General features: G+C 58.7%; 7 protein-coding genes across 7 annotated transcripts; 6 read left to right on the top strand and 1 right to left on the bottom strand.

The window, feature by feature from the left end:
• Positions 1-1,268: 1,268 nt before the first annotated feature.
• TRAVEDRAFT_68616 (uncharacterized protein) lies at positions 1,269-3,598 on the top strand (the record flags this gene model as incomplete). The annotated part of the gene is made up of 3 exons (XM_008034980.1): positions 1,269-1,417; positions 1,477-1,783; positions 1,841-3,598. The coding sequence occupies 3 exons, from the start codon at positions 1,269-1,271 to the stop codon at positions 3,596-3,598; spliced, it is 2,214 nt and encodes a 737-aa protein (XP_008033171.1).
• A 261-nt stretch (positions 3,599-3,859) lies between these two features.
• TRAVEDRAFT_110626 (glycoside hydrolase family 79 protein) lies at positions 3,860-6,423 on the bottom strand (the record flags this gene model as incomplete). The annotated part of the gene is made up of 9 exons (XM_008034979.1): positions 3,860-4,319; positions 4,386-4,686; positions 4,740-4,749; positions 4,807-5,128; positions 5,191-5,400; positions 5,462-5,579; positions 5,636-5,723; positions 5,783-5,948; positions 6,062-6,423. The coding sequence occupies 9 exons, from the start codon at positions 6,421-6,423 to the stop codon at positions 3,860-3,862; spliced, it is 2,037 nt and encodes a 678-aa protein (XP_008033170.1).
• Positions 6,424-8,431: 2,008 nt separating this feature from the next.
• On the top strand, positions 8,432-9,659 carry TRAVEDRAFT_62312 (carbonic anhydrase). Its single transcript, XM_008034290.1, has 5 exons — positions 8,432-8,588; positions 8,644-8,709; positions 9,104-9,404; positions 9,467-9,532; positions 9,585-9,659. Exons 1-4 carry the CDS (start codon positions 8,461-8,463, stop codon positions 9,482-9,484), a joined length of 513 nt encoding a protein of 170 aa, XP_008032481.1. The 5' UTR covers positions 8,432-8,460; the 3' UTR covers positions 9,485-9,532; positions 9,585-9,659.
• Positions 9,660-10,814: 1,155 nt separating this feature from the next.
• TRAVEDRAFT_140230 (cytochrome P450) lies at positions 10,815-13,540 on the top strand. The gene is made up of 13 exons (XM_008034978.1): positions 10,815-11,104; positions 11,167-11,264; positions 11,336-11,418; positions 11,489-11,532; positions 11,587-11,684; positions 11,744-11,937; positions 12,004-12,254; positions 12,323-12,389; positions 12,451-12,657; positions 12,725-12,754; positions 12,821-13,087; positions 13,141-13,169; positions 13,229-13,540. Exons 1-13 carry the CDS (start codon positions 10,960-10,962, stop codon positions 13,381-13,383), a joined length of 1,668 nt encoding a protein of 555 aa, XP_008033169.1. The 5' UTR covers positions 10,815-10,959; the 3' UTR covers positions 13,384-13,540.
• A 377-nt stretch (positions 13,541-13,917) lies between these two features.
• On the top strand, positions 13,918-15,084 carry TRAVEDRAFT_62310 (uncharacterized protein). Its single transcript, XM_008034289.1, has 4 exons — positions 13,918-14,178; positions 14,255-14,302; positions 14,367-14,383; positions 14,443-15,084. Exons 1-4 carry the CDS (start codon positions 13,980-13,982, stop codon positions 15,046-15,048), a joined length of 870 nt encoding a protein of 289 aa, XP_008032480.1. The 5' UTR covers positions 13,918-13,979; the 3' UTR covers positions 15,049-15,084.
• Positions 15,085-16,053: 969 nt separating this feature from the next.
• TRAVEDRAFT_68613 (uncharacterized protein) lies at positions 16,054-16,731 on the top strand. The gene is made up of 3 exons (XM_008034977.1): positions 16,054-16,293; positions 16,359-16,448; positions 16,499-16,731. The coding sequence occupies exons 1-2, from the start codon at positions 16,089-16,091 to the stop codon at positions 16,430-16,432; spliced, it is 279 nt and encodes a 92-aa protein (XP_008033168.1). The 5' UTR covers positions 16,054-16,088; the 3' UTR covers positions 16,433-16,448; positions 16,499-16,731.
• Positions 16,732-19,103: 2,372 nt separating this feature from the next.
• TRAVEDRAFT_140224 (biotin synthase) lies at positions 19,104-21,033 on the top strand. The gene is made up of 8 exons (XM_008034976.1): positions 19,104-19,428; positions 19,483-19,503; positions 19,556-19,826; positions 19,887-19,941; positions 19,998-20,140; positions 20,195-20,270; positions 20,323-20,497; positions 20,565-21,033. Exons 1-8 carry the CDS (start codon positions 19,197-19,199, stop codon positions 20,741-20,743), a joined length of 1,152 nt encoding a protein of 383 aa, XP_008033167.1. The 5' UTR covers positions 19,104-19,196; the 3' UTR covers positions 20,744-21,033.
• Positions 21,034-21,511: the final 478 nt, after the last annotated feature.

The raw sequence follows: 21,511 nt of genomic DNA, 5'->3' as shown, positions 1-21,511 counted from the left end.
TCCTCCGAATAATGCATGCATACTGGCTTACGGTATCGATGTCATTCTTGCTGTCCGGCCATGATCCGAATATTGAACTCACCTCGCAACTTCGTCCGGACCGATGCCTGCGCCGAGCTCGGAGCACTTGTCTCGGAAGCTGCACACACGCGTGGCAACTTGGCGTACTTGTTCCCTTCCAATTTCATTCCTCTGTGCACGTTCACAGTATGCATTGGCACGCTCTGTCTAGGAAGCGCAAGGCTTGATTTGCTTTCACTGAAACTCACGATCTCGCTGGGCTCGTCGTGCCTTTCCTTCAAGAACTCCATCATGATTCGAAATTTGGTGCGACCTTACTCCCCGGCAAATTCTCACTACCGTCCCAACTACACAATAGGACGCCAGATGTAAGGCTCACAACATACATATCTGACTGACTGGTTCAGATTGAACGAGGCCCTGCGCCGAGCGAAGGCTCTTTTTCGACGTCGGAGGGCTTAGTTATCGACTTGCAACGCAGTCCGTCTGGCGAAGTCCTTATGATGTCGTCAAGATTGGACTAGCCACGACTAAGCATACCTCCCTCATCGCCCCGCACCACGGTTCCCAAATGGCAGCTCGTCGCCTGTATTCCGTGTATACCTGTCTACGGCCATCAAGTACTGCGCTGCGGCCAGCGATGTGGCCAGCATCGACTCTCCGTTCCCCCGCTTCCCAGGCATACGAATACTCGATTCAGGAGTCCCACAACGCGGCCCGGGTGACGACCGAGCATTCGTTCCCAAAACCCAACAATGTATGACCACCCACAAACTTGAGGGCGACATCGTCGATCTGATGTCGGCCGACTGCGCCTAGTACTGCAGCGGCAGATAAACGGGGATATCTCTGAACGCCGATTGGATCCAGGGCAATGGGTGCTGGAGGCGAGGAGGAACCGCATTGTGGCGTCAGTGGCGGTGTAAAGGTGGGTCGCAGTCATGGTGAGCGTTCAACTTCTGGTTGAACAAGCTGACTCTCCACGAGAAGACTTTACTACCTGACCCACCAACTATGCTAGCGTTTACGGGCATAAATGTACGTCGAGTACGGACGGCTCATCCTCACGCGCGGGGACGGGGCCGACATCTCGGAGGGTGACCGCTCTTCGGTACCCGACCGAACGAGGCTGGTGGGGTGGGTGACACCGTCGATCGCGAAGGCCGTCAACCCAGTCAGCCTCCCACTCGCTCGCGGGGGGATATAAGCCTCTGCCAGGGCGAACTCCCTTTCTACAACATACCACCATGATCACCGCTTCAGTCATTCTCACCTGGGGCCTCTGCGCCCTCTGGGGTGTCTTCCTCAGTCAATCCTCGGTCGACCTCCTTGCTACCGTCTCTCGCCTCCGCACCCTCTCCCTCTCCTCGATCTCTGCCTTCCTGCAGATCGCTGGGTACGTTCCTCACCTCACCTCGTCTGCTGACGAGCCTGTGTACTGATCACTGCTATCAGTTCCACCAACTTCAAGCGTCTCCAAACCTTGGACTCGAGCACTGTCGCTGCCCTCTCGGGGGGAGCTGACTCGTTCAACATCCTCGGCGACGGATTCAAGAACCTCAAGACCGACTCCAGCCACGCACTGAACTCCACACCCGGTCCCAACACGCCCTTCGCACCGCGCGCTCAAGGTTCACTGCAACTCTCCCACCTTGTACACATCGTCCTCGGCATCTTCAGCGGCATCGCATGTCTCCTCGCTGTGTACGCCGTCTACGAGGTCGTCCGGTATGGCTACACCGGGTCTTCGAGCACTGTCGAGGTTCGTTCTTTGTTCAACACTGTCAGCGGAATGTCACATTGACCACTCGCCACCAAGTTCATCATGCAGTTCAAAGACGGTAAATCGGGCGCGGGAACTCGTATTCCTGCTGACCTTTTGCCGACTTCCGAGCCCACGATCATCCTCGACCTCCACCCCGAAACACCACTCGCAACCATACTCGGCGACGCCTATGTAGATCGCGACCACAGCCACGACGCCACACCCGAAGACGTCTCCTACAACCCACTCGCTTTCATTTCCAACCGCTCCCCTACGAGCATCCCCGAGGTGAACATCGCGGTATCAAGCCCGATCTCACCCATCGTCACGCCCTCCGTGTCGGCCTCCCCTAGTCTTGTGGATGCAGTCTTGGTGACACCCCCGCCGTCGCGGCCCCTTGTCTACCAGGTTCGCACAGAGCGCTACAATGCCCCAGCGCCACTGCAGACAGCAGACTCCGAGCGAGAGAAGACCACCGTACCTATCTGGCACGGTGTTCTGTACGAGGTCGACATCGCGCGACTCCATCAGCATGTCCTCGACGATCCGTTCGACGAGCCTACACCGGCACCCTGTCTTCTCCCGGCATTCACCATCAGGACTGGCGACTTGCATTCGGGTTCGCTCTTCACGGACGACTACCAGACACCCACGCCATCCCCCCGCCCACTCCCCACCACATACACCCGATCTCACAGCCAGGAGTTCTGGATGCCAGAGGACTCGGACGACGAGGAAATAGACGAGTTCCTCCGATCCGCCCTCAACATGCAACCCGACCACAATGCACCCCCCAGGCGCGGATACTGGCCACGCGACGCGACCACTCCCGTCTGGCACCCTACGAGACACGAACTGCGGGCATGGCGCCTCTCCCGCCTCGACCACGATGACCCCTTCCTCGACGAGCCCGTTCCTCGGCCAACTCTCCCCAACTCGCCGCCTCTCCCGTCCTTCGAATCTTTCGCTTCCGGACTCCGCCCATGGTCGTTCGCCACCCACTCTTCGTCCTCGTCAGAATCCTCTGCTTTGGAGACCTCTGCCTCGGTCTCCGACACTTCCTCGGCATCCCTCCAGGCTCACTCGCCAACCCCGGCCTCACCCTTCACTACCTCTTTCGCCAACACCGAGGAAGACGACGAACAGACGCACGTCTTCGGCATCCCACTCTCCAACCTCAACCGGTTCCCTTCCACACATCGCGACCCGGACGAGGACGAGATCGACGAGTACAACCGCATCGCGCTCAACCTTCCGCGGGACTCCAGCACCGTACCCTCTGCGGACTGGGTGCTCCCCAGCGACTATGACGAGGACTGGGAGGAATTCGACGCTGTCATGTGCCTCTTCCCTCCCCTCCCCCTTCCTGCGGACATGGAGGATCCGTACGGAGAGCCGAGGGCGCCAGTGGATTCACCATGGGATGAAGACGACGACAAGACACGCGTCTTCGGCATCCCTCTCACCGACCTCGACCGCACTCCCTTCACGCAGCGGGACCCAGACGAGGAGGAGCTCAACAAGTACCTCTGCGCCGCCCTCAACTTGAAGGTCCGACCCGAGTGCAACGTCCCGCCCGCACGGGGATGGTGGAAGGGCAGCGAGTACGACAAGGCGAAACTCGACGAGTTCCTTCGCATCGCGCTCACCATGCCGCTCGACTCCGCTCTGCCCTCGACAGGCTGGCTTCTCCCTAGCGGCCACGACGAGAACCGGCATAGGGACGAGCTTGCCGCCTATGCCTACCCCGGATTTCCCATCCCCGAGCACCTGAGGATTCCAGTAGTGAGGATTCCAGTAGATACAGGATAGCACGTTGATTTACCGCACCTATTTCTATACTGTCTTTACTCGTCCCTTATTCCATTTTCCTACATTTTATGTGGCTCGTATCTAGCCTTGTGTATCTGTCCGGTATATACCATCCTCCGTCCACAAAATTGAGATCCTCTCTCATCGTTGAAGTGCCCAGAATATAATGCCAATCTACAATAATGCACATTAAAGTACTGCCAAATCCACAACAGTCCCCAAGTCCTCGCAGAGGGGTAGAAACTGAAACGTACACACCGATCACCAGAACGCTCGCGCGAACACCGCGGCACCGCCGAGCACACACGCCAACGCCGCAGCCCCACCACCCACCGCCCTCAGAGTCGACGCGCCATTCGCGCCGCCCTGGCTCGTACCCCCCAAAGCAACTTGCGCGTTCTTGCCCCCCTGCCCGTTCGACGTCGCGAGCACCGACGCATCGACCGTCACCGTGTTCACCGTCTGCGTCACGATTGACGTCGCGAACGTCTGCGTCGACGCCGGGCCGTCCGCCAGCTGCTGCGCCGCGTCCGAGAAGAAGACGAGAGCCGCGCCAGGCGCGGGCACCGTGATATCGCAGGTGTTCTGCGTCTGGTCGCACTGCACCGTTTCGACGCTCTCGGCGCCCTTCCAGGTGCCGTCCGCGCCGAAGCGGGGGCCGAGCGTCTGCCCGGCCCAGGTGATGTTGTCCTTCTCGGAGACGGAGGGCGCGCGGAGATATCTGCGGGAATAGCTCAGTACGTGCCGTACAGCTCCGCGGAGCGATTTAGAGATGGGAAGGGCTCACTTGACTTGTACGGAGGAAGGGACGCCGTTGGCCTCGCTGAAGTTGGAGCCGCCGATGGAGATCGTGGCGACGTAGTCGTGGGCGCCGGTTGGGTCGGTCATGTAGTTGATGAGTGCCATCCGCGCGAGATCGCCGTTTTCGTAGATCGCGTATGCGGGTGTCTGGTCGTTGCCGTCGTTCGGGAAGAGGTCTTTCACTTGCGACGTGTTCGTCTGGCCAAGCGCCTCGGCGACGAAGAGGGACGAATAGAAGATCGGGCCGACGGTCCATTGGTGGAAGGCAGACTGGTTGGTGGGCACCGCTATATTCCGAAGTATCAGTGGTGCATGTCCACCGTTGTGGGCCTAGACGTACCGGTGAAGGGCTGCGATAAAACTATCGTCAATACCTATATATGCGCTTTAACAGTAAAACCACATACGTTATACGACACGTTTTGACCACCAAAATGAAATAGCGCGCCGGTGAAATTGCTGTTCGCCATCTGCAAAGCGTAATCGAGGCCCCACAGAGCGGACGTGAACGTGTCGCTGATGCCCGGGAACCCGCCACAAGACGCGGTGTTCGTCTCGAACATGAGGAACGGCTTGTTCCACGTCTGTGCGAGCATTGTCGAATTTAGGTACGCCTGCACGATGTCGATGCCCGCCTGATGCGTTAGGTACTGCGGGAGCTCCTGCAGCGGGTCGTGTGGCGGGTTGTCCGGGTTGGGAAATACGACCGCGCAGTTGTCCGTGGGGTATCTACCGTGTGTCCGTTAATCATTTTTCTCGGGGCGGAGGAGCTCGTGTGAGCCGATGCTTACCTTTCGACGGATAGAGAGCCCAGGTACTGCGTGTACGAGTCCACAAACCCGGTATTCCACACTTCCTCGGGCGTCCAGGTGCCCGAAACGCTCGGCGCGATCAGGTTGTTCTTTACCGGAATAGCCGAGTCGTTCTGGTACGCCTGCGTCAGGAGGGCGTACTCGCCGAAGAAGTCAAACGGGCCGTAGGTGGATGGACGGTGTCCGTGGCTATCGGGCACTTTCAGCCGCAGCTCACATGTCCCACGCTTAAAAGCATGGCCGTACGTACGCCGCATATAGGTCAGGCTCGTTCGCCGCCTGGAACCCGAGAAGGTTGTCTCCCAGGATAGCCTCCCCTTGTTCGGCAATTTGGAAGCGGAAGTCCGATGTGTCGTTGAAGGGGATGCCTGTGTGCTCAGCGATCAGTACAGGACCCACTATGAGGCTGAACGTGTCGACCTACCGAGATACCATCTAGCATTGATGAGACTGGAGACGTTGGCCATCATATATAGCAGTTCTGGCGTGAACGCCAGAACTGGCGTCGATGTCTAGCCGATTCACATATCCGTTGAGTACCGTTAACTCTGTAGCATGTATCCCGACGTACAGGATTGGACGCGTCCTCTTTATCCTTCTCAATCATCGCTCCGTCGGGGAGCGACTCCACCAAGAAGGCGGTCTCCTGTGTGTTACCGCCGACACGTATGTGAACCGCGCCTGCCCTTTGTGCAACGGTGTTCATGAGGTTGAGAAATTGCGGAAAGAGGGTCGTCCTATGGCGCAAGCATCAATGAGACGGCAAACATATGAACGGCTGCTACGTACCCGTTCTTTCCGACTATCATTTACGATCAGCGCTCGGCAGTGCTCCAACAAACGATAAAACTCACTCAGCTGGTTGGCGACGGACATTTCGATGGAAAAGCCAAAGAAAGTGCCATGCTGGGGTATAGAGAGGGCATTCATGAGCTGCGCACTCGAGGGTACTCCGATGGAGAACTGCAGCGGGGGTGCCGGGCTGGGAATCGGGGGCGGCTCCATATATATGGGATTGTACGCCGCGAGCTCGGTGTACTGAGGGGGCCCCGGGGTCGTCACAAAGGACGTCGTCGACGCGACTGGTGTCGCAGTCCCAGATCGCAGTGTAGCTGCGTCGGCGGTCGTTTGACCAAACAGACCATAGATGGTGACATCGGCGGCGACAAGAGGGGCGAACAAGCAAAGGAGGGAAAGGAGCGGTGCGCGCATGCTGGCCATGCGCTGCACGGGCCTAAGGAAGGAGGGACCTGCAGGAGAAGAAAGCTAAGCATAGGACAACTGGCGGTGCCATATATACTGCAGCTTTGGCGGTTGGCGTGCAGCGTGATTCGTGCCGCGGTTGATATGAATCCTGCCGCCCAGGATGCACTTATAATACGCGCCCGAGTCTGCGGACCTGGCACAGCAGGTCCAAGGGGCAGATGCGGAAGTTGGGCAGGCTGCGCACCAGATGCGCGCATAGCAACATCGGATCAGAACGATGCTTTCAGGCAGTTGCAGGCCTCCCCCTCCGAAGCTCTAGAGTGCTGTGCCATGTATTGAGTCGCCAGAGACGATTTTCGCATGGCGAATGTGCTGTACAACCAGCCCTGGAACGTTGCGAGATGTTGGCCGGACTGCCCGACCTCATTGTGCCCCGTTGCAAACGGTGTCAGGGTGGACGGTGGACACTGTTGAGCGCGGAGATTAATCGCTGCGCTATGAATAGACGCCGCTTGTATTCATAGATCGGTTCTATTCTGTACGCCGTGCTATTTCAGAACGGATTCAATTTTAGCAGATACTGCGACGCACCTGACTTGACGTTCCCCGGCGTTGTGCAAGTACTCGGGCCCCCAGCGTCGATTATCGGTGCATGAAAGTCCCAAAGCCATTTTTATCGGGGTTGAAAACACGCTCAGAGTTTCGCGGAAGGACGACACGACACATCCAAGTCCGGGGCTAGACCGGCAGTGTTTACCGTCTACGTATTAGTCCACCAGCCTGTGCTGAGCACCGCTCGGGGTTGGCAAACAATCAGGAGCCCAAACTGTCATCGGGTTTGTGGGACGTATGCAGTGGCTGCGACTTGACAGTGGGCGCCCTGTATATTCGAGGTGTGACAACTGCGGCGCAGCCGACATGTCTGATCCACCAGATTTGCTGGCACCTTCAGCTGCGGTCTTACGCCCCAAGTGTTACTGTACGACGCTCATTGCCGCTGTGTTGCACTTTCCTGACTCCTTGCGATAGAGGCAAATCGGGCGGTGATTTACGGACCTGCCATTATAAAGATCAGCCTGCTGCAGTTCGGGTAAGGCGATAGGAATATTCACGCCTTCAGTGGTCCTGTAGTCGTCAACTGTTAGCGTCCTCGCACAGGCTTGCCAAGCTTTCTCTCGCCATGCATGTCCTGTAACTTTCCTCGGGATCGAAGTCGTCTTTCATCGACATCGTCGACTCGGTCGTCACGTCAGGCGTGGATCGTACTAGTCAGAAAGAGTTAGTCCCAAAGCAAGCGACTATATAAGTGGCATCAATGCATGACGTCGTTCATTGAGCTCTGGGCGCCTATCCGTTAATATCGCCCACACCATTTATCGAGGTTACCGTGGGAATAAAGCCCGGCGAGTCACCGCGCTCGAATTTTGTCGATGGTTTGGTCTTTTGCACTTCGACCAGGACATCGACAACCGCGACGAGCTCCATGCAAGTCCTCCTGCGTAGACTGTACAATGGCGGCTTCAACCATCTCAAGAGAACGTCCTCTCTCCTCTGTAAGGCGCCCCGCGCCGTCAGCCATCCTTCGCTCACTCGCTCATGCTCCGTTGCGGCCGCTAAGCTCTCGGCCGACGATACTTCTGTGCGTGATTCTCTATGCTTATCTACCGGTGAATGGGATAGGAAATACATTGCGCGGATGACCTGGGAGCGGCGCGTCACGCGGGGATACTGAAGGCAACCTTGGCTGAGAACTTCGAAGCATTTACCCACCCTACAAGCAGCTAGTGCCTGCCACCTACCCTGCTCATCCTTCGCGCGCGATTGGCCGCGTGGCACGCCATCCTTTCGCCATATTACACCTCTTCGATTCGCCCCCGAGTTCTGCATATCTTGTCCCGTTTGGATTGAATGTGCGCTGACAGCTCTCCGCCGGGAATGTAGAAAAGCCCCGAGCTAAGTGACGCACAATGCAAGCCGAGCCCCTCGCACCCCCAGCACCAGCAGCACCACTTCTACCACACCGACGCCGCCCAGGACTCGCACATGTCTGCCTACAAAGACTTCCAGAAGGCGAACGACGAGTACGTCGCTAACTTCGGCGACAAGGGCAACCTACCCCTGCCTCCGTCGAAGAAGCTCCTTATCATCACCTGCATGGACGCGCGTATCAAGTGAGTGGATTTACACACACCCTGTTGTGGCGCAATGCTCACCAGTCCGATACAGCCCGTACTTCCACCTCGGCATCAAGGAAGGCGAAGCGCACATTGTCCGTAATGCAGGCGGTATCGCGTACGTTGCCTCTCGTCTGCGCTCGAGTTCATACCAGAGCAGTAAGGGTAAGATTCGGAATGTATTCCCGAATCTTACTACTTGGCCGAGAGAGCGAAGCTTGTTAGTCTGCCCCCATGTGGAACGCCCCGTGGGCGTTTGCTCCAGCCACCGTCGCCGACGCGTTTGGACGCGTCCACCGCCATGTCGTGTCGCGCCGTGTCAACGTACATGTGACGAGGCGCCATGCTGCCAGGACGCGTTCTCGCGAATCGCGATTGCGCGGGAGTGACTGGTCTCGGTCGCGGGACCAGCGCAATCTCGCGCGACGTGTTGTGTCGCGCTTCCGTCCCCTTCCGTCTGCATTCTTCATTCTCTGTTCGGTGGCTTATTCCTTCCTGTTTCACCGTTATAGTAAGGAAGCGCTCCGCTCCGTCGTCATCTCGCAGCGCCTTCTCGGGACGCGCGAGATCGCCATCTTCCACCACACGGGCTGCGGAATGGTGACGTTCGATACGCCGCAACTCCGGGACATCGTCAAAGAGAGCGCCCCCGGAGACGCGGAGCTCGCGCAGGCGGTCGATGACATCGACTTCCTCGAATTCAAGCATCTCGAGGAGAGCGTGAAGGAGGACGTCAGGTTCCTCCAGGAGAACCCGCTCGTGCTCCCCGGGACGAAGGTCACCGGATGGGTGTACGAGGTCGAGACCGGAAAGGTACGTGCCATGTCCCTAGGAAAGCCTTGCATTTCCTCACCAGCATTCCTGCCATGGTATAGATCCGCCTCGTTGCATGAATGGGGCAGTTCGCCTCTCTTGTAACTCTTGCCATCTACACAAGATAGGTGAACAATGCCTACCCCTCTTCTGTTGATCATCTGCTGACATTGATCCCAGCAGTCAACACAACGCTTGTATATATCACTATGACGAACACGCTCTCCACTGCCATAGGCAGATCATCACGAATGCTTTTCGCGCCCATGAGATGAAGCCCCAAGAAAACCTGTAGAGCTCTACTCGAGCTGAGCACTCGGCACTCACGGAGGTGCGTCTGCTCGGCTGCACACTGCGAAGCCGACCCGGCGGCACCATAGGTCGCCGGAGGCCGCGGCCCTGGACGTCTGGATTCGCAACCCCTGGGTGATCCGACACCGTGTTCGCGTTCCGGACGCTTTCCAGTGCTTCCTGTCCGCACCGCGAAAACAAGTGTGGCTGACACACTACCTTCGTGGCGCTTGTTTGCGTAGCTCCGGGACCGGTTGCGCATTCGCCGGAACGTGGGATGCTGTGATCGGCGCGCGCTGCTGCTTGAGTTCTATACCGGACTTCAGCTTTCCGTTGATTAACCAGCGCCGCCTGGCGTTATTGACATGGGCGAGCAGCCCATTAACGCCTTGTTCGACGTCGTTGACTGCGCAAAGTAAGGAGTGTCCGAGCTGCCCGCGCCTAAACGCGTGTTGACCGTCATGTTGTCTCAATGTGTCTCAGCGCGGATCGGAAGCCAGGGGCAGCTTTTGCTTGATTTTGCATCAACAATCCTCAAGAACAAGGGGCTGTGCGCCGAGGCGGGAAGCACTGTGGACGTTAACGGCAACAATCAGGAGGCTCACTTCACTTTTTGCTCTCATCTGCTCTCAAGATGCACCGCCGGCATGTATGCATCTCCGACGTGCAGCTTCATCAGAACCTTGACACCGATAACTGACCGCTCAATGCCCACTCATAGCAAGCGCGTTACCGTGGAGCGCGTAGGACGCTCACACGGCATCGCTGTGGCGCGAACCCTCGCTGACCAGGACAATCTTTACTGCGTCCAGGAGCGGTGTTAGTTTGCGCTGATCACAAACGTGTGCCTCAGGCTCCCCACTCTCGCCCATAGGGGATGGGCACCCCCATCCGGCGGCCTACTACGATCTGACAATCTCGCCGTTGTCTGATCGCCGACGCCTAGCCGACCGACCGTCTCAGGTGAGGAAGGCGTTTCCGGGCGCGGAGGAGGAACGTCCGGAACACGAGATTCGAAGGGCCCGGGTCAAGTGCGCGCGATACGCAGCGCGCGCGTGCAGGGGTATAAGTACAGCGTCCGTGCCATGTTCTCGCGCCCACACGTACGACAGCCTATCCCGCGCCCGTCAAGTTCTCAGGCCTGCGTCACCGCTCCCCTGTAACCCTTTCTTGGCCCCCTTGCGCCCGCTCCACCCGGGACCTCTTGTTAATCTCAGCCTCCTGGCTATAACTGCGCAATATCTAGAACAAATACTCCCAGGTGATGGCACTCATCGAAACTTTGACTCTGCCGCAGGCGGTTCTTGCGGTCGCAGGGCTATACTTCGCATGGACGCTGGCGCGCCCGTTCGTGGTGAAGACCGCGCTAGACAACCTCCCAGGCCCTCCGTCCACATCCTTCCTAACAGGTGCGTATACGTGCTTTCTCTCTACACGAGGCCGGATCTGACCGCGAAGATGCGGATCACAGGAAATATCACCCAGTTCGCGTCGCGCCACAGCTGGGATTTCCGTGGCGAACTCGCGCGCATGTACGGGCGCACCTCTGTGATCCACGGGCTCTTCAACGTGCGCATACCGTGTTATGCACGCATGTTAACGCCCGTATTCTGACGGCTTTTGTCTGGCGGGGATTATAGAAAAAATGGCTGATCACCCATGATCCCAAGGCGCTGCACCATATCTTCCTCAAAGAACAGGACGTCTACGGAGAGCCTATCCTGTGCGTCACCGATCCGCCCGCTTAAACGCCGAATATGCGCGGGCTTTGAGCTGACCACCGGTGTTGTCAGGAGTATGCGCGTTTTGCTGGGTCCGGGGCTCCTCGGCACTGAAGGTCAGTGGCGCAGCCTGCGAGTGCAATTGAATGAGCACTCACCTTCGACTATAGGCGATCAGCACCGCCGCCAGCGCAAGATGCTCAACCCCGTCTTTTCGACGAAACATCTGCGCGAAATGACGCCTCTGTTCTACGAGATCATCCACAAGGTGCGTCTCCCCGGTCCCGGTCCAGCACCGGTCACTCACGCCGCAGCCACAATACGCAGACCCGAGATGCGATGATGTCGCGTGTGCGTGGCGGAGACAGGTCGGAGAAGACTTCTGGAACGGAACTCGACATGCTTTCGTGGATGGGCCGCACGACGCTGGAGGTGCTCGGCCAGGCCGGGCTCGGATATTCGTTCGACCCGCTCACGGAGGACGTCGCGGACGAGTTCGCGTCCGCCATCAAGTCGTTTTTGTGAGTTCCTTCTCACTCTCCCCTTCTTTCACCTCGCAATGGCAACTTACCGCCCTTGCGCGACAGCCCACAGCTCGTGAAGTCGGTCGTCCCGCGCATTTTCCTGCCCATCGCGGTTAAGCTCGGCCCGGCCTCGTTCCGGCGGCGCGTCGTGGACATGCTCCCGAGCCCGAACATCCAGCGTATGAAGGACATCTCGGACATCCTGCACGCGCGCTCTGTGCAGATCTTCAACGAGAAGAAGGCGGCGCTCGCGCGTGGGGACGACGCGGTAAAGCACCAGATCGGCGAGGGCCGCGACATCATGAGCATCCTGCGTGAGTGGCATTCCCGCTAAAACGTGACACAGACAAGAAGAAGACTGACATATACGCATGTTGCTTAGTGAGGGCAAACATGACGGCCTCTGCGGAGGACAGGCTCTCGGACGAGGAGCTCATCGGCCAAGTCTCGTGCGTACTTCACGCAGCCGAACTTCGCTAGCGCCGTGTCACTCACCGGCTCCGATACCAGAACGATGATCCTCGCGGGAATGGACACCACGGCCAACTCGCTTGCGCGCATTCTTGAGCGCCTCGCGGAGTACCCGGAAGTACAGGAGCGCCTCCGCGCGGAGATCCTCGCCGCGGTCGAGGCCGAGGGACACGGTGACATGCTTGATTTCGACCGCCTCATGGAGCTGCCTTACCTAGACGCAGTGTGCCGCGAGACGCTTCGGTTGTGAGTGTACTTGTTGGCTGCAGTCGCTGTCATGCATGTTGTTGACGAGGTTTGCTGTTCTTTTCAGACACCCCGGCGTGGCATTTATCTTCCGGGAGTAAGACCTTCCATTGACTCTCACTGTATCGACCAGGCTAACTAACTACCTCTTTACTCCTCTTAGTGCGGAAAGAGACGCTGTCCTCCCGCTCATCACCCCGGTGCGGGCGCTCGACGGTACACTCCTCTCCGCCATCCCAGTGCCGAAGGGCACGCGCGTCGTCGGCGACGTCCACGCCTGCAACCGCGACCCCGTAACGTGGGGCCCCGACGCAGACCAGTGGCGGCCAGAACGGTGGATCAACGGCCTGCCGAAGTCGGTCGAGGAGGCGCATATCCCCGGGGTGTATTCGCACTTGATGACGTTCATCGGAGGGAGCAGAGCGTGCATGTGAGTGTCGTGCCGGCTGTTCGGCGTGTTCGAGTCCTGACACCGTTTCACAGCGGCTTCAAGTTCGCGCAGGTCGAAATCAGTAAGTGCCGTCATAAATATAGTCCCACCTCACACAGATTGCTCACCGCGTTTCTGCAGAGACGGTCTTGCTCATCATGCTGCAATCGTTTAAGTTTGAGTTGACGGAGAAGCCCATCGTGTGGAACTTCGCGTCCGTGCAGTACCCGACCATCGGGAAGGTGAGCACGGAGCCCGAGATGCCTCTGAAGGTGTCGCCGTTGCTTCGACCCTGAATGGCTCGGCATACGAGAAGGGGTAGTGGCTGCCACCGGTTTGGATAGTAGGGATAATTATACCCTTGGGATATCTAGCTTGGATACTCGATAGACTCTATAGACTGTGTTGTACGATAGTTTTCCAAAGTTGCCGGCACTGTATCCTACTTTCTAGACGGATACATGGCGATTTTCGTGAACAATTTTCAAGACCGCACTGCCCGAATATTGACATGGACAACCAAGCCTACGTAGTTCCGGCCGGGTGAGAGAGAAGAAGAGTACGAAGACCAAGATCGCGTAAAGGCCGGATACACGCGACGCGGTCGCGATGACGCCACGCGCAACACGCCTCACGTGCTCGCGTTTCGGCAAATTATATATCGCCCAAACGCTGCACAGATCTGCACCGGCGATCGCATATATAGACCCTTCGACACTCTGCGCCTGTCGGGCCGCACCCACATAGCACTCCCAGCACATCGTCGTGGTCTCCAATACTGCTGCTTCGTCGCCAAACCATCCCCGCGATACCCTTCCACCTGCGAGAGCGTCTCTCGTTCACCCTTCCAGCTTTCTACACACTACCATCTAGTAGCTGAAAACCTAGACAAATGACATCTCCGTCAGGCCCAGGAGGATACAGCTCATACAAGCCTAGCGAGCACATCACACCCTCCGGCCATGCAACGCCCAGGACAGCCGCCCCAGCAGGATCGGCTCTCGAGGACTTTGTGCACGACCTCGATCGCCCCGTGATTGCGGTGGACATGGACGATGTGCTCTCACAGACAAACCTTGCCGTCGCACAATGTGAGTACCCTCCAATAGCCTTACCAAACACTGGATACTTGGCGGCTCTGGAGAGCGCTGATGGAGAACGCACCAGGGCATAACGACACATACGGGACGAACATGACGCTCGACGACTTCCACTGTGAGTCATTCATACGCGCCGATGCGTTGGAGACCGCCGTGCTCACTATGGGCTCCACGCACAGACTACTACTACTGGAGGGTCAGCACCTCCTTCGTCCGCTCCTAATGACGCCGCTCACTCCCCCGCGTTTACCCCAGAACCCATACTGGGGCACCCCGAACGAAACCGTCGCCAAAGTCGAGAAGATCTGGGAGTCCGACTACCTCGACAAAGCGCCGCCCGTGCCCGGCGCATACGACGGGATCGTCGCACTCAAGAACCTCGGCTTCCGCCTCGTGATCGTGACCGCGCGCCAGCCGCGCGAGCTCGACCGCAGCCTCGCGTGGCTCGCGCGCGCGTTCCCCGGGCTCTTCGACACGGTCATCTGCACGGGGCAGTCGCAGGAGACGCTCGCGGACGAGCACGAGCTCGTCACGAAGCTCTCCAAGGCGGACGTGTGCCGCAAGATCGGCGCGCGGGTCCTGGTGGACGACTCGGCGGAGAACGCGCTCAAGTGCGCGTGCGCGGCGCCGCCGGTGCCGGTGCTGCTGTTTGGCGGGTATGCGTGGAACAGGCAGGCGGCGCACTATGAGGACGTGAAGGAGGAGCTGAGCTTTGCGGAGAGGTTTGAGAAGGAGGGGAGGAGGGAGTACTGGTTGGATGAGAAGCTGGAGGTGCCGGAGGGTGCGCCGTTGACCCGGGTTAAGAATTGGGAGGAGGTCATCCAGTGGGTGGAGAAGCAGAAGGCAGACGGCAAGCTATAGAGAGATGTATGCCAGTGATGTATGAAGCACGAGAACCGAAGACAATGTATGTTGTTCACTACTAGCCCACGGTAATGAGCCACGAACGTCGAGACTTGAAGCATGCAAGCCAATGATGTAGAAGCGCAACACCTTGAACTGCGGCATGTTGGAGTACTTGCACAGGTGGTACGTCGGAGTGGTGTCGGTGGGCCGCAAACATTCAAGCATCCCTGCCACCATTGACAGTGTAGTTGGGAGCTTCTAGACCTGCGGCGGTACCTGCTGCAGTATCCGGATATCTGGATCGATGTACACGCATTAATCTGGCCAAACTTTGGGGTGATGTGAGACCGATATCGACGTTACACCCTCCGCTCTCTCCGTGAAACTGACGTCAAGCGCAATTGAGAAGTGGGTGAGCGCGACGTAGGGCGACGTTTGTTGGGTTCGGGATATCTGGATGCCGCGTCGACGTATACGAAGGGAAGCGGCTCCAGACTCCAGTCGAAACCACCACTGCATCAAGCTCGATGCAGCACAGACAGAAGAGGCTCTGCAAGCGATCTGGATGGAGTCGGAGCGCCATCTTCAGCATGCTTGCGGCGGTGAACCTCATGCTCCTACGCGGTGGTAATTCATATCCCGTCCTCCCCTACGCGTGTGTGCGCACACAGTCGACGCAGGCAGCCATGCGGCAGTAGAGCTCAGAGTGTTTCGCAGAGAGGCAAGAGGGGGGTCGGGTGGGGCAGGAATCTCGGCCGTGGGAGCGCGGGGCAGGAGCCACCGAGCACCGAGGCGTGTGACAGCTGATCGGGAACGCCCGACCCACTTGAACTTGAAAACCTGCCCGATTAGGCCGATTGTCGTCATTCGTCCTGCCCCGGCCAGTGGTGCATCGCGGTGGATTCGAAGGAGTCCGTGCCCGCATAGCATCATGCCCCCCGCCGCCTATAAAGCCCTCGCGCCGCGCCTGACCTCTTCCCTACCAGTTTCGTGCCGCACCATCCGCCCTCTTCCTCCCTTTCCTCCTTTTCCGTTCAACGCTCGACAACGCCAAAATGACCAGCACCCGCGACGCACACACCATCGAGGCCCGCAAGGCCCGCTACTCGCGTGAGCTCGCCGCGTACACGCTCCGCCAGTGGGACCTCGTCCGCCAGTCCGCTGAGTCGGACGGCGAACACAGGGACAGCTCCGCGAGTCCCTCCGGCCGATCCCGCTCTCAACCAAGAGACAACAACACGCCCTCGAGGGCGTCGCAAGGTGAGCCTGGCCGCCGGTTGTTCTGGGAGCGCCGATGTTGACGAGGTCTCCCGCCGTTTTCCCAGGTATCCACGCGCACGATTACGCCCACGGTCTGCACAGACAGACGAGCGGCCGCGCTGTAGCAGGGAATGCTTAGCGATCCGCTCCGCATGGTGAGTCAGCTACCCGCCTACCTTTCAGCCCGTCCTCACCCACCTTCCAGCCCGTCACCCATCTTCCAGCCCGTCCTCACCTTCCTCCCTTCTCCGTCAGCTGCCAGGAGCGCACATACATACTGTTTACGTTATAGTCAAGCACGTCGGACATGCACGCTGCTTAATTCGTTGTCAGACACATACATACATATCACCCGCCTCTACATCGGACGCTGCACACCGAACGCTAGAGTCGCACATACACATACCTGTATATTAGTGGCATGGTCATGGAATTCCCCCCTGTATTACTTGGTCTGGCGGTCGCGCCGTATTAAATGCTGTGATGCTCTGCGCATTCTCTCTCCCGAGCGTGTCATCGAGTGTAGCTACCGTGCGACTGCGGCGTATGCAATGACGGCAATGTCTGCAGCCGAGTGAGGTTCTAGCGGCCCCCGCCCGCTCTAGAGGGCGATGACGCGGATGGAGCGCTGCGAATATTTACATCATCAGCAAATTGCTTATGACACGGCGGTCCATGGAACACTGGATCATCGCCCCGCCGGCGAATGTACTTTCAACCTGGCGAATGTATCATGCGTGTCTAACTTGGCATCCTCGTCTCAGCCCTGAGTTGTATCGGGGTGCAGTGGCCGTTGTCCTCAATGCCACTAGCGTGCGGGAGGGAACATCAACGTTCAATACTGAAACTAGCGGTAAACTTGGACGGAAGCTGTGCGAAAACACCCATCAGTCCTGTCACTGGAGGCTCTGACGAGGGCGGCGGAGCAATGTTCAGTACGGGTGTTGTACAGACAGACACGGGCGCGCCCCACCGTACGGATGGCAGGCACCGCTAAAGCGAGTACGCCAGTACGCCCCAGGTCGCTCAAACGGGCCCGGGTGTGTCACATTTCGGATGCAGACCGTGATGAACACAGCTGCGGCCCCACACGCGTATGCCTCTGTGCCCTTGGAGCGATCCCGCAGAAAGTCGCGCCCGAGCCGCCGCCAGCGATGGTATCACCGGGGTCGGGCGGCGGTGGAGAGGCCAAGAGGGGGGACGCATGGCCGAGTGCGCTCTCCAGCGCGCCCGTTTAATTATCGATAGGCTGCTTCGGTTCGTGCGACTCAGAGATCTCGGTGAGATGCATCCATATAGAGGCGGTTGCGCACCACCGCGTACCACGAGCGTGACGCGACGTGGGCATGCCTATGGGTTTCTCGGGTCCTGCCTGCCTGCCAGCGGGGCCGGGATTGTGGATCACTACCAGACGCTGTGTGCGTGACACATGTCGTTTACAGCGTAGACTATCCGCTCGTACTGCTCTACCGTCCACCACATGTATTTCAGGACACGTCTGCAAGGTACGCGGTCGTTCGGGAGATCGTACCGGCACTAGTGGTGGGTCCAGGAGAAGGTCCTGAGAACGACCTAGCGCCGGCGCCGGACGTGCCGACTTGCAGGTTGCAAGTCACCACGTTCAGCACAAGGCACCTGGAGCTCCATGCGCAAGCAGCTTGAAAGTGGATATAAATCTTCGGATAGATTTATCGGCATGAAAACGGTCACAGGAACGGATAGACTGCTTCTTAGATCGCTCATCGAGGTTCCTGGGTATGTGCGTGACAACATAGATCTAGAAAAATAAGATGCGTCGGCGTAACCGGAGACGGCAGGTCGACACATGGCTCCGACACAGCTGGTGGGGGCCGAAGCCATGACGTCGACCCGCATTGATATCATATCCTTCTGCTGACTAGAAGGTGTCTGCCCGACTTCACATTATGATAAAGGTTCCAAGCGCGACTGGCATTGAAGAAGTCATATATCGTCTACTAATGAGCCGTACACTGTGGACAGTACCACAGACTCCAGACACAGAACCTGGCCAGCCATTTGCTGCTCCAGTGCAAAGGATCCAGAACTCCGTATTCCGTACTGATAGACGACCAGCCGTAGCACTAGACCGCAGGACCGAGAAGGACGGAGTACTCACTGCGGTGGTTCTAATATGTACTACGGCCATCTCTGACACTCTGTGCCTGGGGTAGCCGGTACATCTGGCATATGTTCTACTCCTCGGGCTTCATTCACCTGTTGGAAAATTGCCCCTCCGATCCGAACGGGACGCGGAGCCTGTTAGTGACGCTGGCTGCGTGCACGCGCGTTTCATGGCGAACATATCCAAGAAGCGCCGAGGTTGATCATGCAACACAGCGCGTCCAGAGCGGTGGCCGCGAATGATATGGGCTAATCGCGGAAGCAAACTGCAAACGCAAAAATCAGCCGACGTGGAAGGTGCATTCGAGATAGCGCATGCGAACCATATGTTGCCGCGCGCGGGGTTGCGAACGTGCGCCAACATAACTTCGAGCGTAGAAACCACTGAGGTGCGCGAGAAGCTGATAATTCGATGCCCAGCCCGCGGACGTCGCGCACGCAGCACCCGTTGCGTCTTGGCTGGGCTGGTTGTTTCCTGTGGTTGTCGGACGAGGACGAAAGGAGGACGGTCGCGAGGCGCGCGGGCGCAAATCGTACGCCTGCTACTTGTCGCGTCCAATCACGTGGGGCAGCGATACAGATCTGAGATCCATACCTGCGAGATGTCCTCCCCAAGCATTCCCCAAGCCTTTTGCGCTTTACCCGCCTTCCGCCCTCCCACTCAATCTCCGACTCGCACCTCTCCCTCCTACCCTCAATCCCCGTCTTAAGCAGCGGCGAACACACGCGCGCCGTCGCCACCACCATCCAACGCGCCCGCCATGTTCAGACCCGGTCCCTCAGCCGTCCGCCTCTCCGCGCAGCTCAGACGGGCCCTCGCGACACATGCAGCGCCCCCAACGACACCCCCGACGCGTCATTCGTACACGAAGCAGGAGATCCAGCAAATATACGACACCCCGCTGATGGAACTCGTCTTCCGGGCCGCTTCCGTGCACAGGCAGCACCACGATCCGAGCAAGATCCAGCTATGTACCCTGATGAACATCAAGAGTGAGTGCGCCGTGCGCGTGCCTCGGAACTGTCTCTGACCTGTGGATTGCGCAGCGGGCGGGTGCTCCGAGGACTGTATGTTTGACCGTCGAATGGAAGCGGCATTGTGTCTTAACGCCGCACCCAGGCTCGTACTGCTCGCAGTCCTCACGCTACGCCACGCCGACCAAGGCGTCCCGTCTCGTTGACATCGAGCCCGTCCTCGAGGCCGCGCGGAAAGCCAAAGAGAACGGGAGCACGCGCTTCTGCATGGGCGCCGCGTGGCGGGACCTCTCCGGGCGCAAGCGCGGGTTCGAGCGCATCCTCACGATGGTCAGCGAGATTCGGGGCATGGGCATGGAGGTGTGCACGACGCTCGGGATGCTGAGCCCCGAGCAGGCACGGATGCTCAAAGAAGCGTAGGTACCAGCTGCCAGTCCACCTGTCACCGCGCGCTGAGAGACGCGGGGCGCACACAGCGGCCTGACTGCGTACAACCACAACCTGGACACCTCACGCGAGTACTACCCCGAGGTTGGCATGGATTTTCTGGCAGCTGTCGAACAGGGTTGACGCTGTTGTGCGTGCAGGTCATCAGCACCCGCTCGTACGACGACCGCCTCGACACCATTTCCGCTGTCCGGGATGCGGGGATCAGTGTTTGCTCGGGCGGCATCCTCGGGCTGGGCGAGTCCGACAAGGACCGCGTTGGCCTCATTTGGGAAGTCTCGAAGTCCGTCGATTTTCCATCGTGCGCCACACTTGTCCGAGGCTGACTCCGCCGCAGCATGCCAGAACACCCCGAGTCGTTCCCTGTAAACGCCCTCGTGCCGATCAAGGGTACGCCGCTCGAAGATAATGAGGTACGGTGACATGCATTATTCGGACGGCAGCCGCAAACTCACGCGTCTCAAGCCCGTGCCGTACCAAACCATTCTTCGTACGATCTCCACGGCGAGGATCGTAATGCCAGCGACTATCATCCGCCTGGCGGCCGGGAGGCAGACGCTCGACGAGACGCAACAGGCAATGGCCTTCATGGCGGGCGCCAACGCCGTGTTCACTGGTGAACAAATGCTCACGACGCCCTGTGAGTACTGGAAGCCTGTCTGTCTGGTCTTGGCGATCTGATGCTGAACTGTCGACCTCGTCCCCAGGCTCGCCGTGGGACGAAGATAAGGCGATGATGGGGCGCTGGGGGCTCGAGGGTATGCGCAGCTTCGAGCAGTCTGGGGTGGCCCGGAAAGAAGGGGCGAGGCTGGAAGCGCGTTCGGAGGCGCAGGGCGTAGCGCCCGCAGAGGTTACTTCGAACCTCGCGACCGCCCCCAGCGCCTGAACACATGAAATATCCCGACGGCATTAAACCTTTTGGCTCTTTGTCCGGCTCCGCGTCTTCGGTTTTAAGCCACGAGATGTGGTGTGGCTGGCGGCGACCAGGAGGACTTACCACATAAATACGTGTATCGATGGCAGAACGGCGTGGTAGCGTGGAAGTGGAGAAGCTAGATAGAGCGGTAGTCCACCGGTCGCGAGCGAGGGCTCCCGCCGGGTACCGAGGTGTATTGCTAGTTTGTTTGATAAATTGGGGGCGTGCGTGCGATTTGCGCATGGCGATCTGCCAACCTCCATCTCGATCGCATCCCGCGAACACGTTAGATCTTTGGCTCGGCTCGCGTGCCTTGGGGATCTTCAAGGCGTCGGGCCAGTTGCGGGGCGCAACCAAATGAACATGTTGACGTTTGAGTGCGTAGCGCCGACTTCCGGATTGGGATTGGGTGTGTAACAGTTGCGTGTTCCCCGCAACGTCCGAGGATGCCCGTGCCCCTCGAAGTTTGCGCACCATCAGAGCAGCCAGTCAGCTTCCGTCGCGGCGGACGGTGCGGATGTGGTAAGTTCTCAGGGTCGTCGACCGCCCAATCGCCCGACAGCTCCTCTTCCAACATCGTTCATCTATCGATTCGTCGGGTACCTCTCGTTCGCCGTCCGCTGCTAGTCGCTGTTCGCAGCGCCCGCCCCATGAATATAGGTATATTGCGCGTCCTCGTGGCAGTTTACCCAGCTGACTGACACACAGCACACGAAGGACACGCTAGAGGCGGGATCT

Source organism: Trametes versicolor (genome assembly GCF_000271585.1).
Source record: "Trametes versicolor FP-101664 SS1 unplaced genomic scaffold TRAVEscaffold_1, whole genome shotgun sequence".
Classification (NCBI taxonomy): domain Eukaryota; kingdom Fungi; phylum Basidiomycota; class Agaricomycetes; order Polyporales; family Polyporaceae; genus Trametes; species Trametes versicolor.
The sequence above is the reverse complement of the archived record's forward strand: the minus strand, read 5'-3'. Positions and strand labels throughout refer to the sequence as shown.

What these genes read in the sequence shown, in the direction of transcription:
- TRAVEDRAFT_140230 (XM_008034978.1), top strand. Translation starts at nt 10,960, where the DNA reads ATGGCACTCATCGAAACTTTGACTCTGCCGCAGGCGGTTCTTGCGGTC. An exon ending in TCTACGAGATCATCCACAAG is followed by an intron (nt 11,685 to 11,743) that starts GTGCGTCTCCCC and finishes CACAATACGCAG; the next exon opens with ACCCGAGATGCGATGATGTC. An exon ending in GAGCTCATCGGCCAAGTCTC is followed by an intron (nt 12,390 to 12,450) that starts GTGCGTACTTCA and finishes CTCCGATACCAG; the next exon opens with AACGATGATCCTCGCGGGAA.
- TRAVEDRAFT_140224 (XM_008034976.1), top strand. Translation starts at nt 19,197, where the DNA reads ATGTTCAGACCCGGTCCCTCAGCCGTCCGCCTCTCCGCGCAGCTCAGA. An exon ending in GCACGGATGCTCAAAGAAGC is followed by an intron (nt 19,827 to 19,886) that starts GTAGGTACCAGC and finishes GGGCGCACACAG; the next exon opens with CGGCCTGACTGCGTACAACC. An exon ending in CACGCGAGTACTACCCCGAG is followed by an intron (nt 19,942 to 19,997) that starts GTTGGCATGGAT and finishes TTGTGCGTGCAG; the next exon opens with GTCATCAGCACCCGCTCGTA.
- TRAVEDRAFT_68613 (XM_008034977.1), top strand. Translation starts at nt 16,089, where the DNA reads ATGACCAGCACCCGCGACGCACACACCATCGAGGCCCGCAAGGCCCGC. An exon ending in GCCCTCGAGGGCGTCGCAAG is followed by an intron (nt 16,294 to 16,358) that starts GTGAGCCTGGCC and finishes CCGTTTTCCCAG; the next exon opens with GTATCCACGCGCACGATTAC.
- TRAVEDRAFT_62312 (XM_008034290.1), top strand. Translation starts at nt 8,461, where the DNA reads ATGTCTGCCTACAAAGACTTCCAGAAGGCGAACGACGAGTACGTCGCT. An exon ending in TGCATGGACGCGCGTATCAA is followed by an intron (nt 8,589 to 8,643) that starts GTGAGTGGATTT and finishes AGTCCGATACAG; the next exon opens with CCCGTACTTCCACCTCGGCA. An exon ending in CGTAATGCAGGCGGTATCGC is followed by an intron (nt 8,710 to 9,103) that starts GTACGTTGCCTC and finishes TCACCGTTATAG; the next exon opens with TAAGGAAGCGCTCCGCTCCG.
- TRAVEDRAFT_62310 (XM_008034289.1), top strand. Translation starts at nt 13,980, where the DNA reads ATGACATCTCCGTCAGGCCCAGGAGGATACAGCTCATACAAGCCTAGC. An exon ending in AAACCTTGCCGTCGCACAAT is followed by an intron (nt 14,179 to 14,254) that starts GTGAGTACCCTC and finishes AGAACGCACCAG; the next exon opens with GGCATAACGACACATACGGG.